At 39.8% G+C, this 15,997-nt stretch overlaps 1 protein-coding gene across 1 annotated transcript in view; it reads left to right on the top strand.

The window, feature by feature from the left end:
• Nucleotides 1–15,997, top strand: part of LOC116328691 (E3 ubiquitin-protein ligase TRIM9) — a 62,073-nt gene that overhangs the window by 20,890 nt on the left and 25,186 nt on the right. Inside the window, exons 2-3 of the mRNA XM_039598800.1 lie at nucleotides 2,768–2,863; nucleotides 8,829–8,951. Of these exons, the coding sequence (XP_039454734.1) occupies nucleotides 2,768–2,863; nucleotides 8,829–8,951 (219 nt within the window). The remainder of the gene's footprint in view (nucleotides 1–2,767; nucleotides 2,864–8,828; nucleotides 8,952–15,997) is intronic.

The raw sequence follows: 15,997 nt of genomic DNA, 5'->3' as shown, positions 1-15,997 counted from the left end.
CATTATCATCACATGTAAAGGCCTTCTCTCCAAAAATGTCATTTATACATTATTCATTAGATCTCGCTGACCTTTGAGCACCAATGTACAGAATGGTGTAAATTGTGCTCTTTATTTAGAGCTGCTGAAATCTGAACATTTTTCCTATTTGAATTTCTTAAGTTTACAGTACATATCTGCATATCACGACTAGTCTGGAGTACAGATCCTAGTTGAGTAATCGCATTAGAAACCCTAAAGCAGCACAAAAACGTCTTGTATCTAAAATAGTCGTATGTTTACAGATTCTGCATTTCCGAGTCTGTCCTTTGTACGTGCAGTTTTTTCTGGATTTTTTGGTGACAGCACTCTGCAGAGACCGTAGTGGCGGTCGAGGGAGAAGGAAGGATGTCAGGGTGGATGATGATGGGTTGACAAAACACTGAATTTTAGAATGAAAAGAGGTTCTTCATTTTATGTTTGAGACAGTTTCAGTTTCAAACAAAAAACTTTGTTTATAGGCGAGAAAAGAAATAATATGGTGCTGCTATGCAGGATGGACTGATAGCTGGCTGGGAGGAGGTGTAAAGTTTATCTTAAAAACAACCTAGTCAACCTGTTTTGTGTTTGTTATATGTGTAGTTGTATTTAAGAGTCTCTGTTTCTATTTGGTTCATTCTGCCCCACAGTCTGCTTGTTTTTGATTAATTACTATTGATATATTCAAGTCATTTTAAAGACAAAGGAAAATATTCCTTTTGGACTGAGCATCCTCGGCATTTTGGGCTGTTTTAAAAGACAAACCTGTATTTGCAGCTAGAATAATGATTTCTTTATTGGCAGTTGTCTTATTCTGTTTCTGTTTCTGTCTCAGTTCTTTGTTGTTTTTCATGCTGCATTTTTGGCCACATCTTTTCTGGAATACTAACAGAGAAATCTGTGCCCGGCCTGGTACCGTTCCTTCTTTGTGTCTTTCGTCCTTACTGACAAAGCAGGGTGGGACACATTCCAGCTCCACATAATTCTATTAACCCACTAATTTTTGGGGTAAGAAATGAAATGTTGAATAAAAAGATATCCATGTGTAGTCAATGAAAGAGCAGAAAGGCTGGAAGATGGACGTATCAGCAGAATGTTGACCTGATCAGAAGTGCTGAAGTCAAAGTGAATGAAGAACCAGATGGGACGAATAAGAGTAGGGGATGTGCCAGGACAGCACTCATATGGCACATCCGTCATCCCCTTGTTAGCATCTTGGCATGCAAACACACACACACACACGCATCTACAAACACGCACACACAAGCATTTAGGCCAGACAGCTTGCTGGGCCAGATGGCCTCTTGGTGAGGAGCAACGAGGAGCTTCACAAGAGCATTGGGGTGATTTGTGAACCATAACCTCCACATGTCCCTCCTCCTGACTCCAAGCAGCACGCACACATTAGAGGGGTGGACGGTGATAAGATCTGTTGGGGTGGGTGGAGGAAAGCTTACCACAGGATGGATAATAATGAAAAAGAACTGTGTAATTTTACATTACCCATACTCCTACATGATCATTGATTGTGAGATCGTGTGGAACTACTGCATAAATTAGCCTAAACATGTTTTTATTGATGTGAGAAAATCTAAGTGTAGGCATCCAACACCGCAGTCTTACATGTGAACAGTCATAGTAAATAAAAACGTCCAAAAAGAGAAATCAGTGGTTGGGTTCAAGGAAGGAAGGAAGGAAGCCAAAGAGATTACACAAATCATATAAATTGAAAGCTGCTGGTTCACTGTATAAACTTACCATAGCACTTAAATAATATAGTAATGATGATAGTAAAGATTTTTTTGTTATTGGCTTTTCTGTCATATCTGCAGCTATACTTGAGCTAATCGATTTATTTAATGTATGCAATCAGCATACATCATAAGTTAGCAAATACAGCTGTTATTTATGACTGAAAGTAACAAAAATGGCAGTCTACCCCTTTAATATTGCCTTCTAGCTCTCTCACACGTGTGTGTGTACGCGTGCGTGCGTGCGTGTGTGTGTGTGTGTGTGTGTGTGTGTCCATTCATGAGACTACCATCCAGAAAAAGAGTAAGCAGGTGGGACACGTGGGTGCAGCCACAGCAGAGAAGATTCATCACAGCTTGGCATGTGTTGTGTGTGTGTGTGTGTGTGTGTGTGTGTGTGTGTGTGTGTGTGTGTGTGTGTGTGTGTTTAACAGTGTGTGTTTCCTTTGTCCTGCTTTTTCTTAGTTACAAACAACTGATAAACACACAAATACTGAACTGGTTCCTGAGTGGTTCCTGGTATATTCCTCGGATTGTATAGATATTTTCTTTTTATTTTATTTTATTATTTTCCTATTTTTTTCAGCTAATATCCTGATGTGGCAGTTAAACAGCTGGACTGGGTTAAGCAGTCATAGTATCATTAAATAAAAGATGCACTCTTGTGAAATCATCAGAGAAAATATCTGAAAGCGTATTTTTGTTTGTTCCAATGGAGTTTTTAAACCCTAAGGTAGACTTAAGCTAAATAATCATATACATATACTGTCAGCATAGTTACTGTGCAAGGAGCTAAAACAGGACCTGAGAGATGCATCTGGGTGTTCAGTTGATCCATCGACTGATAGATAAATCTGAATTTGAAATTTTTGGTTAAAATCGTAAGGAGAGAGGTACAGCAGTGAATGTCTACATCCTACATCCATCAGTAAAAAACTCACATTTACTCTGAGGCATCTTAATCATTCTAAATCTTCTTTCTCTGTTTGTCTCTGCAGTGTCAGCTTTCCCAGGCGCTGAACGGCGTCTCTGACAAAGCTAAAGATGCCAAGGAGTTCCTGGTTCAACTCAAAAACATGCTTCAGCAGATACAGGTAACAACACACCTTTATATTTAATTTAACATAAAATATGCTGTTAGTAATCCAATCTGTAAATTTAGGTATAAGTATAGATCAAAGGTTTGTCATGATGGCTTAATAGCATGATAGTCACATCAGTGATGGGCAGTTTTCTTCACAAAAAGCTTCCTTCTAGTATCAACTTCCTAGTACAACGCTGAATGTTTTTTTCATTCAGTAACCGACCATAAGTACTCACAGTGACCAACTGATTGCCATGAAGTTGAGAGAAGAAAATGGCCAGACTTCTTCGAGCTTTGAACAGCAACTCAAATTACTTGTTACAACCAAACTATGCAAAAAGGGATCTCTGAATGCACAACATATGAATCTATACTGCCCTGTATCAATTGTTCGTGTTGCTGCTGGCGGGAAATATTTTTGCAGCACACTTTGGACCCCTTATTACCCCTTTAAACACCATAGCTTACCCTGAATATTGTTACTGAACATGTAAGTACCCTTCTGATGGCTGCTTCCAGCAGAATAATGTGGCATGTCACAAAGCTCACATCATCTCAACCCGTCTTTTGATGAACTGATGCATACCGACCGATCGGTTGCCATGCGCTGTCAATCCATCTACATTTGTCAGTTATTGCAAATCTTTACCAATCGATCTGAAAATGATTGCAGTCAGTTTGAGATTAACTGAAATTTTCTCCAACTTGTGCAACTGCTTTGTAATCAAAAGTTTCCACGCTCAACCTCTGAGCAACCAGACGACCAAGTGATTACCCAGAGGATGAGAGAAAGCAATGGCCACTGCAACTACTTGCACTCATTTGCTGAATGTGAAAAGAATCAATGCAATCACTGGGAAACCACCGAGTTTTCTTAGTTGCAAAGAGTTTGCCAGCTTGCTTTTACTCCAGTGTGACTGGGCCATAACATTAGCAACTGTATCCCACAATGCAATGCAATGGCAAAACAAAAAGGAAGGATCTGTTCACATCAAAATATCAGTGGTAAGTAACCTTTTATTTTGGGGGGGGGTTACAAAAACAAGACCATTTGAGAAATAAGAATAAATCAGTGTTTTGTTTTGTTTCTTCAAGTTTTGTACGGAGGTGAGAACAGAAAAATCTCAGAACTCAAATGTCAGCTATTACCCTTCCTCTGAGGAATGAAACTGTTTCCAACAGAAAAATAAGATCTTCTATTTCTCCAAGAATGTTATGTTTGGCAGGTGATGTTTTGTGGCCAATGAATGACTGATCTATGTCATGAGCAAATGCATAAATAGGGTAAAGTAGTGCTGCAACAGCTGCATGTGTGTGATTAGGCATACAAAACATCTGACTTTGGCACTGGAAACATCTGGGTATTAGCTCATTTTGTTGTGTTTGCATAAAATGAATCTCTGAGAGATTTAACGACTCCATAAAGATAGCCTGGATGAATTTAAGGATAGAATAGCATTTGTTAGTGCAGAATTTGGGGATTTCATCATATGTGACAAATAATGTCATTAAAAAACAAACAAAAAACCTCAGGATAATAAATCTCTGCAAGCAAACTGAACAAAGACTTTGACTAGGAATGGGAGACACAAAATGGGACCTTAAGGAAGTAGGAATTATTTACTAGTAAGTTAGTGAGACTTATAGCAAGTCAGCACTACAGAGTATGTTGGATGGGTGGATGTCTGTGGAGAGCAAAAGAAACCAAACTGCATGCTAGTGCAGTTTCATGCAGAGGGTATCCTCCCCTGAGAGTGTCAGAGAGTGGCTGTCAGGAATGAAGGAGCTTTTGTAGCTGAGCGCAGCAGGTTCGGGTACATCTCATGCAGCTCATCGCCCTCTGATCAGGACTCGCGTGACAAAGCACAGCAGAACTATGAACCAGAGATCTCTGGATGACGAAGGGGTCGTCAAAGCAAATGACTAGATTAAAAAGCATGTGCTGGACTTGTTAAGCCACCATTAATGATGAAATAGACACTCACTGACCACTTTATTAGACATACCTGATGAACTGCTCATTAATGCAAATATATAGCCAGCTAATCACATGACAGGAACTCATCTTAAACTGATGAGGTTGAAACTGAGCATCAGAATGAGGAAGACAGGGGATGTAAGTGACTCTGAAGTGGCTTCAGGGTGCTTGTGCTTATGTAATGATGTGGAGGATATTTTCATGGATACTTCGAGCCCCTTAGTGCCTTAGTTTAAAGCTACCTTCTAAATGCAACTCATTTTGGATTATTTTAATATCGCTTATGTGGCAGTTTCTGAGTGCAGTGATAGATTATATATTTAGTTATTCAGGAAATCTACTGAAATCTGCTGTTTCTAGAGGCAAACTGTCTATTAAAGAGCTATTTCAGGGCTTCCATGCTTTGTTTAGATGTTTCTCCATAAGCATGATGAGACAGAAGTCTGGCTGCACCACAACTGAGATGTCTGATCATTTCTGCACATGTAGATATTGTTTGTAAAATTTACTCTACATTACCACTTGTGCTTTAAGACTGCATTGATCGTGCTTTGGGGAACTCCCTGGTAATGTACAGTAAGCTCACAGAGCAACATTTGGACTCGACACTCAGCAGCAAAGAAGAGAATCCATAGAATCAATAAACTAAAAATAAAACATACCATCCAAATGTGTGCATTTGTGTGAGCTTTCCCTCTAGACAGCATTACCATGCAGCTGATCTCTCCAGCAGCGTCTACCAGTCATGCACACAAAGCACACACACGTTTTTACACACTGTCTGCACTGATATATCCTCCTACAGCACCATGAGTGGGCATTAAGAGTCTTATTACAAAACGAAGAGGATTTAGCTTTAAAAAAAGCAGTCTTATCTTTACTCTGCTCTGTCTGAGACAAGGAAAAAAGGAGCTAGATGGGTAAAGAGAAAGTAAAATGTAGGACTGAGGAGAAATATCTCCAGTGCTCCTCGGGCTCCAAACAGTGACTGAGCAGAGGAACCTCGATTGGAAATCACTACTGAACCCTTATCTCATTATCAAGTGGGCTTTGTAGGGAGATAAAACTCCGCTCTGGATCATTGCCTCATTTACAACCTGTTTTTATATCTACTGGAAGGAAAAACTAAATGACACAGTTTTGCTTTGTTCTTAGAGGGACTGTTAAAGAAACTCTAAGCATCTTAATTATCAACATCTTAAATGCTACAAAACATCTCAAATGATATGCTGACAAGCTTCCAGTCCGTTGGAAATGAAAACCAAAAGCAACAAGAACAACACTCAACATATCCAAGTTTAATATTTTGAAATTCATTTATCTGTATTGTGTTATTGTGAGTTTCTCCTTTGGGCTTTTTCGGTTTTAATTTAACAGTTTTTTCTCTGGTGTCTTCATTTTTGACTTCCTGTTTTTCTGACTGCCTTGACTGTTTTCGCACGTGTCTTCGTCCTCTCCCTGTTTTTAAATAGTCTCAGTCTTATCTTTGTCACGTTGTAATGTTTCTTATCCTCTGTGCGCTGCAAGTTTCCCTCCTCTGGCGTCTCGTGTTTACCTAATTTGATTTCTTTGGAGTTATAGCTGAGTAATTATGAATTTGGGTCCTAAATTACAGTTGCACACATATTTGATTTTTCAATTACCAACGTTTGAGTGATGTTTACATGCCACTGTTTTAACTGTTACACAAATAGGGATTTGCATAATAAGTTCAAAACAGCCACCAGCCTATGTGTGCTGTATTTGTAATGCTTTCGATTTAGTCCCTGCTGTATGGGCTCAAAATGTGGTCATAAATATTTTGTACTTGTAAATCAGTTTTGTACTTGTAAATCAGGATTTGTATGTGTAAAAAGAATTTGTGCGTGCGTAAAAAAGATTTGTATTTGTAAAAAGAATTTGTGCGTGCGTAAAAAAGATTTGTATGTGTAAAAAAGATTTGTGTGTGTATAAAAAAGATTTGTATTTGTAAAAAGAATTTGTGCGTGCGTAAAAAGATTTGTATGTGTAAAAAGAATTTGTGCGTGCGTAAAAAGATTTGTATGTGTAAAAAGATTTGTGTGTGGACTTAGCTAAAACCCCCTGCAAGTTACAAGTACGAATTTTGACCCTATTTTTCTTCCTGTCATCTGATTGGTCAATGTCATGTCAATCACAAATGTAACAATCCAATCAGAGAACAGATGGGGTTGGCTGTCGGAGGGCACTTTTTGAACTGCAGGTCCTTGAAGGGTAATACAGTTTGAAGCTGGAGGATCTCTATATAAATATCCGATAGCAGCTAGGTCCCCTTACTTTCAGCAGCTGTTGAAAGGATAAAGTTGTGGTATGTCAGTGGTTAGAAATACCATTATTACTTTAGGATTAGTTTAACACAAAGTCAGGGCTGACCCGGGACCATTGCTGTGAGTCACAGTGCGCAGCATAAAGGTCCTTTCACATCAGACGCAGGATGTGCTGCTAATGCTAACTGCTAACTAAAAGCAAAGGATCCAGAATTTGTTGCGCTGGCTGCTGAGCTCTGTGGGTTTTGCAGCAGCTCTACCTGTACTAGATGCACCTGCTCCTTGTCGTTTCTATCTCTGACTTTATGTCCTCTACAACAGTTTCTGTTTTTTTTGCTAGTTCTTCAAATGTTCAATAAAAACATGTATGCTAATTCATAACGAAGAAAGCTTTGTAATGAAGACTGTCATTTCCAAAACACTGCCCCCCCCCACGGTCCGCAGCGCTGTTGAAAAGCCTGTGGAAGTCCCTGTATAAAGCACGTAGACCTGTGACACAAAAATCACCAAACTCGGACGACCACAGACTGTTTTCCTTTGTGGTGAGGAAGGAAAACGCTGGGTTGGCATGTAAAGGGCATTTATTCCTTCAAGGACCTGCAGTTCAAAAAGTGCCCCTCCGACAGCCAAACCCATCTGTCCTCTGATTGGATTGTTACATTTGTGATTGACATGACATTGACCAATCAGATGACAGGAAGAAAAATAGGGTCAAAATTCGTACTTGTAACTTGCAGGGGGTTTTTGGCTAAGTCCACACACAAATCTTTTTACACATACAAATCTTTTTACGCATGCACAAATTCTTTTTACACATACAAATCTTTTTACGCGCACAATTCTTTTTACAAATACAAATCTTTTTACACACACAAAATCTTTTTACACATACAAATCTTTTTACGCACGCACAAATTCTTTTTACACATACAAAACTGATTTACAAGTACAAAATATTTATGACCACATTTTGAGCCCATACTGCTGTATTTGCAGATTTTGTCGTGCTTGCCCTGCCTTCTGTGTTCTTCTGATATGAAGATAAACTAACGCTAACCTAACACAGCCATCATGCACTGAGCGTTTCCTCTCCACTCCCACCCTTTTGCAATTTAATCATCTGAAGAACGCTTTTGAATTTCAAGCGTAATGCAATGAAGCCTTTTCAGCTGCAGATATCTGCTTATACTCTATCATTGCATTCTGTTTGCTGGCCCAAAGAAAAAGCTGCTAACTGTCAGGGAATATTAGTAAATTGAAACACAAAACCACAATTATAAGTGACAGGACGGCGTTTTCATGTGTTGCATCTTGAGGGAAAAATGGTGGAGAGTATGGTTGTACAAATGGATGGTAAATACGATGAAAGGTTTGCTTTTATGTGCGGCATATTGAAATAATTAACGCTGTATTTATTTGTGGTTTTGCAGCTGAAGCAAAAATAGGACAAAATGTGGTGGGCTAAATGAATCGGTAACAAACAGTGTGCTGCTAATTGAAGAAAAACAAGCCAAGTGATCTATTTTCGTCTCAGTGCTTTGCTTTTGTGATCCAAACCCATAACGATGCTGACTTTAGAACACTTTAATGTAGATTTATTTTGGCAGGGAAGCCAAACATGGTGGTTTCATGAGTTAATATTACTTGTTCACTTTCTTTAATCAATTCATAACGACTGTGCTGCTTCTGTTGCGTTCGTCTTTCTTCTTCAGGAGAACGGTGTGGAGTTTGAAGCTTGCCTCGTGGCTCAGTGTGACTCTCTGATCGAGGCGCTGACCAGACAGAAAGCCAAACTGCTCACGAAAGTTACCAAGGAGAAGGAGTACAAACTAAAGGTAAGCTTGGTTGATGATCGCTGTTCCTCCCACCTCTCAGTAAAGTCGACTCCTGATATAAATCAGCAGTGGGTAAAACAGCTGGTGTGGGGAGAATTTGAGAAATCATAATCTAAAAAGACTCCAGATTTTTATTAAACATGTTCAAAAAAGGCACAATATGTATGCTAAAAAGGGTTTTAATCATTAAAATCTAGATGTCTGCTTGTCTTCTAATGTCTCTTTGTGCTTTATCAGTTTTCTTCAAGCAAATCTGCAACAGTGAATCACACTGCACCTCTCGTTTCCTCTTCCAGTCCTTTATGGCCATATCTACATATCACCAGCCCCACCGTTATGAGTAGATTAGCTGATGTGAATCTGTTGATCTAACTTTAGCTTAAAATCAGACGCTCACAAAGATCCTCATCAATAGCGAGATGCTGATTAGAAAAGTATGTTTTCAGGAATTTAAGTACCAGAAAGAAATTGCTGCCTCAGCTCGCTACCAGAATAAATTCTCTCTAGCAGCTTAGTCTTTTTTTTCATGATTTGCCTCTGTAAATCCACCCTGAGTTTATGCATCACATGGATGCCTGCCCGGCCTCAACGTGCCCGCCGACCGACTGACCGTCTGGCTGGCTGCTGGTTGGGGAGGGGTGAGGAAGAGGAGGGGAAGGAGGAGTGGAGGGTATTTGGATGGAAGCCCCAAGGACAGCTGTTGTCATTATCTGGAGGCTGGGGATCGAGATTTAGCCAGAGGGCAAAGAGCCGCAGGCTGCAAGGGAGCTGGAATAAGAGAAGAATAGCTGGTTGTAGAACGCCGATAAAGCAATATTAAAATCTTCACTACAATAAATACTGATTAACTGATACAGCAGTTTAACTAGAGGCTCCTCTTCATGGTGAGAAGAGTACTGACTTTACAGTTGGATAGATAAGCATTTGCGGTGTTGCCTCTCCTTAAAATTACATTAATTTAACTGATTTAAAACAAAACATACTTTTAGGTAAATTTACGCCAAACTCATTATGTTTTTTACTAACGGAGTGAAAAATATATATATTTTAATGTCTCTGTAAAGGTCCACAGTGTTCCATTGAATGTTTTTCCACCAAAATATTGAATCATGAAGCTTGATACTCGCTACAGCATCATACTGGTTTTATGGCTGTGCTGAGGCACTCAAAGCCAGAATATAACATAATTACAAAAGACCGATGCAGCCATTATGGTGCCTTGATTCATTATCGCTTTTACATTTTGGCTGTTTGGAGCCAGATCTGGTCATAGTTGGATGTGAGGGTGGAGTACTAAGTTAATAATTACGAATCAGCTAATGTAATGCAACTATTGCAAAGACACAGATACTTTCTGATACATGCTAAGTACTTTCAACCTGACCAAAGTACTTTTTGGATGGCCTGTGAGTATGACTGGTACTCATACAACCTCACAGAAAGCCACATTCAGTTTGAGACTGCATGTGTATATATTGCAGCTTCGTATCAGTCTCACAGCTTCCACCCACAGGCCCAAAAAGTAGCAGCTCACATTTCACAACACCATAGTGTGAACTCGGAGTCATTTAGGTATTAAGGCATGTCAAATATTAAAGTGTCATTTTGCACGTTATTTGCAGGTTTTCACACTACACCCACTTCTCAGATACAAGCAGTGTATCTTTTCCATACATCCATTGTTGCGTTGAACACAGATTGTGTTTGTATTTTTTTTGTCACCAGGCAAATATAGAATATAACACTATTTATAATTGCAGTTTAAAAGTACCAGCACAAGCAATAGGCTGTTGAAGATCCTCTGTGAACTCACCATTTGGCCTATTTTTTTTCCTTTTCCAAAAGGAAATTTATGTATTTATTAATTTAATTATTTGAATTAAATTAATAAATAAATAACACACACACACATTAAAAGATCGTCTTAACCAACTCAGGCAGATGATTGTAAAGCTTAATCCCTTAAAAGCAACATTTTTTTTCTTTCAATGCACCTACAGAAATATTTGCTGGATTGTGAAAAACTGTCCAGTCCAGTTGCTTGTGTTCCAAAAACACTTCGGCAAAAGTTAAAGTACTGATTCTACATCTTTATTCAAGTGAAACTGAAAAAGTACTGGGCCTAAAGGTACTCATCAAAAAGAGTCATTCAGAAAATGGTTAAAGAATTGAGTTAAAAAAAGTAGTAAAAAAATGTACAATTATAATGTCAAAATGATGTTTTGGAAATATTTGTGTTTCCAGATCTTGGGATATTACATTCTCTCTCCCGGCTGTTCTTATTTTCATTTCTAAATAGATTGTGTTGTGACGAAAACGTGAGGGCCGAAATCTTGAAGCTGTGGATTAGTTTAGTTGCAAGATTGAGTTGAATGCAAGGAAAAGGGGGATAGTGAAAGATTGAGAATGAACATGTGAGTTGAGTGTAGAGTTGAGAGGATCACATAAATCTCATTGTGATTATTGTGTAAGAGGGGTTTAGAAGGCAGAGAATAAAAATTTGACCAGGAAACAAACAAACCCCATAAAATACTCAAACAATAACTAAGCTTTTTGTTGTTGTTTTTTACAGGATAAAGAGGCCTGTTTGATTTTCCATCATCAAATAAAAACCTTTAAAGAAATATAGACTAGATGTTCTCACACTCAAATACTCGAGGGCTATAATGATATAGTTCTGACAAAGACGGTTTAATAGTACACAAATATTGTAGTTTCAGCCATAAAACTGACGTATGGATTAAAGATGATGGATTAAAGTTCACTTCTCTGACTTATGCACATGTACTTGGGGTCACATGTCATCCGATCTCAGTTGTTACAGTCAGAAGCCTTTAAAAAAAGTCCAACCTGCCATTTTTGTGCTGCTGATTAATATCTTTAAGTCTGACCATTATTGTAAGAGGCTAAGTGCTGTCTTTGTCATTTAATCAAAATTAAAAGCAAGATTCTATTAAAAAGTTCCAACACAAGTAGAAAAGAAAAAGCCCAATAGCAAGCATGATGAGCATTTCATTTCTTGTATACAGCCAAGAAGGTTTTATGAGTATTTTAGTGCTTTTTTATGCTCTACATTATGAGTTTGACATTTAGTCTAAAGTGTACTGAAAATAGATGTCAATAAAAATATTTTTGCTCTAACCTGAAGTGAAATGTGATTCAGTGTCTGCTGAAGAGGCTGTGAGATGTACCTCCAATGAGGTGCATTCAATTACCGTGTTTCAATATCTGAACCCTTAAATTCATTTCAGATTCATGAGGAACATACGGGAAAAGCCCATCAGTCGGGGCTGCGGGAGCATGTGGGAGGGAGTTGACGGCAAGTCTCAGCGGGACAGAAAGCAATTGAAATAAATCTGAGATTTACTCAAGCGTCACGCCTCATACTTCATGTTGTTTGCATGGAGGATAAAAGCGGTTCGGCAACGTGAATTGAAAAACAAATTTTCCCTTGGGAAATAATTTGAGTATGTGCATATTTTAACCTTTAGTAGACTTGTACAGTATGAGTGCAAATAAGAGAAAAACAAAGAAAAAGAGAGTGACATGACATCAAATACAAATATATGGATATTTCATGTGAGATAAGAAAACTTAGTAAACGGAAAAAATGTAAGAAAATATTTAGGGAATTTCCTAAATTGTCATGGTCTTCATATTTCAACTTAGACAACAGATGACAGGTGAATAATTAACTGATCTCATTAACCATCAAATAAAAGAAGACTAATTACCCCAACTGCACCTAATTAACTCTCTGATCCATTTAGACGGCCATTGGTTAACGCTAGAATCAATTATTTTGGATGCAGACAAGCTTCAAGATGTTTTCTGTCTAATCTCTTGCTTAAACTTTAAAACCTGACGTGTGTGTGTTGCATGTGGAGTATAATGATATCAGTAGTACTATGAGCTGAGGATTAAAGATTGCTCGTTAGTTAAAAGTGGTGCAGCTTGATTGCAAGAAAACAAAAGGTTAATAAAGCGATGACAGGTTGCAGACTTTCAATTAGCCTCAAAACGGCTGACTGTGACACACGTCCAAATCTCATTTCCCCTGGCTCGGGGTTCAGCCAGCAGACGGCATGCGACTGGTGTCTGTGTGAAAGAGAGAGACTGAATGAAAAACAGAAAAGTGCGTTTGTCTGGATGCGGCTGATAATGTTTCTGTGAAATTTATGAGAGATCAAGAGATCGATTCCAGTTGTGGCATTATGGTGTCACGCTGTCAGACAGTCTTTAATTAATCCCTGACTGTTTTGCATGCCAGCCACTAACTCGTCTTTTGTGTCAGCCAGTTCCAACTGCCCATGTTCTGCTCCGTAATTACACTCCCAGTGTGCATATAACAACCTGCTGCCTAGCTCAAAAATCAGTGTGATCCTGAGCTGGCAGTTCTGAACTTTTTTAGCTTGGTGCCACTTTTCTTCATTCATTGCCTCCCAGTCTTACTGAACTGTATTATTACTGAATTAATCTTAATGGACTCCATGGACACCATTTACAGCTTTTGATTGTATCATAGATTAAATTGTTGTTTAGGTCCACCTCTTTGTGTTACTGAGTGTTAAGGGAAAATCTCCCAAATAGAAGGCTGCCAAAGTAAAACAGAGACACAGTGAGACAATATAATCAATCACATGTACATGGGGTGAGCGTCTGAAGAGACAGTCACACCAGTACTCTTCTTTATTGCAGGTTATATAGGCATGTAGGTTACACAGCAGACGGAGGCAGTCTCCGCCTGTTCTCAGAATATAGATTGCTTAACTGACAAATGCATATCTTACTAAACATTCTGTCCGTACTATACTAAACGTCTGCTTAAGTGGCATTTTCCGTTGCTCTTTGCACAGGAACTTGTCTTCACAGGCATTTGATAAGCATAGGCAAGGTTTCATGTTTTATCAGGGTGAATCATCATTCAGAGTTTACACAGTTACAAGCAAAGCATATTTGAATAATAAACAAAATCTTTTCACATTTCCCTCCTGTTGTTTAACTTTCACACTAGTTAAAACACCATTGGTTTATTATCTGTGCATGATTTCTTGCAGCGCATTTTTAATCAGCACGTCATACATTGGTGTATCACAGCATTTCAGTGTCAGGGGGATTATCATCATCTTCGTCCATGGGCAGTGTCAGGTATGCCTGCACATGGACTGCAACAACTTTATTAATCATTGATTGTACACATGGCAAAATACAAGAAGTAAAACAACAGAGTAGGAGTAGAAGAACTCCTACAAAAACCAGTCCTTTTATTAAAAGAGATTTCCAGGAACCACTCAACAGCCAGGTAAGCCAATCCTCAGTGTTTGTGACATAGTCCTGTTGCTGAGCGTCCCTGAGTTGTTTCAGCGTGCGTAAGGCGTCGGTCATGTTGGAAGAGTGAACATTATCTGGAATGTACGTACAGCATGTGTTGTTAAAGAGTATACAGAGTCCTCCTTTCTCAGCCAGAATCATGTCCAGTGCGACTCGGTGTTGCATCACAGTTAGCGCGCAGGGCATCAATCTCTTCATTTTGTTGATTGTTGATTTTGCACGAGGCATTCAGGAACAGTCCAAAGCGGTAGTCCAAAGTTTCAATTCTTAACATGTTCTTTCCGGTGCCCACCCATGGAAACAGTGAGTGGAGGACCTTTTGTCCGGTGGTCCAAAGCTTAAATTCCTCTGGCACATCACTGCCATAGATGGGGTCATGTGGTTGTAGTGTGGAGACGTCTCGTCGTCGTCTTGTAGTCTGAGAGTCATTTACAGCTGACATCCTGAAGGTGTGGTCTGAAATGAAGACTGGGGCACAGGTGCCCGTCCATCCGGGTGGCAGTATGAAGTAGGCACGTTGTCCACACAGCCAGGCCATTCCCTGCACCCAGTAGGTGCCGTTGCTGGGCGCAGACGTGTTTACAGGTGCGCCCTCTCCGTTGGCTGCGGTTTGGTTACAGTTGGTGGTGTTGCCTAGGGGTCTGTTACCGTTGTCTTGTCGGTAGCACATGGAGTGGTTCTTCCCTGGGGTTTGGTCCAAGAACACTGGGAAGTGAATGGACGTGTTCCGATTCGTCACGTTGAAGTTGATCCAGAAGAGCTGGTCACACGTTCCGTTGTCAAATCCAGCGTTTTCGACGGTGATTACCTCGTATTGGGGTGGTCCCTGAAACATACTAAAGAAGGTTAAGCGCATAGATGACAGAGCTTGTCTCATCAATGATGATTTTCTTATGTTGATAGCCAATGCCTGTGAAGCTGGCAGCGCACTTGGCTTGTGTTTTATTCATGTAGTTTCCATAAAAAGTGGGATGTGGTGAAGTGCATGGCATGTGGGAGCAGACGTAACATGCAGTGTTGATAGGCTCTCCCTTAGTTCTGTCATGTACGTAGCGGTACCATGCGTTATTCATCCATGGGTGAATGTGGTCTTGTGTCATGTCACGGAGGTGTGAATTGTCATGCGTCCATCTCGTCCGTAGATGGTGCTGTTCGTTTTCTGTACCATCCTCTAGAAACATGAGGAGTCCTGCTGAGAGTAGGAGGACAGCCACGAGGACAACAGGAGTCTTCATGGCGACCAAACACACCTAGGTCCTCAGGTGAGTAGACTACTGGCAAGAAGCAGAGGGCGGGATATACCCGATCAGCCCTCCCTTCACCAGTCAGATCACCTGAGGGTAGGGGTGCCGGCGCCTAGGAGTCTGGGCTGTCACTCACTTTCTTGCAGTGGCTTTGGTGAATCCAAGATGGTCTCTCTGCTATCTTACAGGCAGTTGGTGTGGTGATAAGCACTTGGTATGGGCCTTCCCAGCGGGCGAGCTCCAATTCTTTCTATGGAGAACTCGAATCAGGACCCAATCACCTGGCTTCAACCTGCAAGATACTGGAGAAGATTCAGAAGGCAGTTTATTGTTCAAAACAATATCTTTGTTTTCTAGTAGCTTCGACATCCATTCTGCTAGTGTAGTTTCTCTGATTGATTTATCTAAAGGTTCACTTGTGATTGGCAGTGGAAATGGTCTGCCATGAATGATTTCAAAAGGTGTAAGTTT

This window comes from Oreochromis aureus, linkage group 15 (genome assembly GCF_013358895.1).
Source record: "Oreochromis aureus strain Israel breed Guangdong linkage group 15, ZZ_aureus, whole genome shotgun sequence".
Taxonomy (NCBI): Eukaryota; Metazoa; Chordata; class Actinopteri; order Cichliformes; family Cichlidae; genus Oreochromis; species Oreochromis aureus.
Note: the sequence above shows the minus strand (reverse complement) of the source record. Positions and strands in the feature narration are given on the sequence as shown.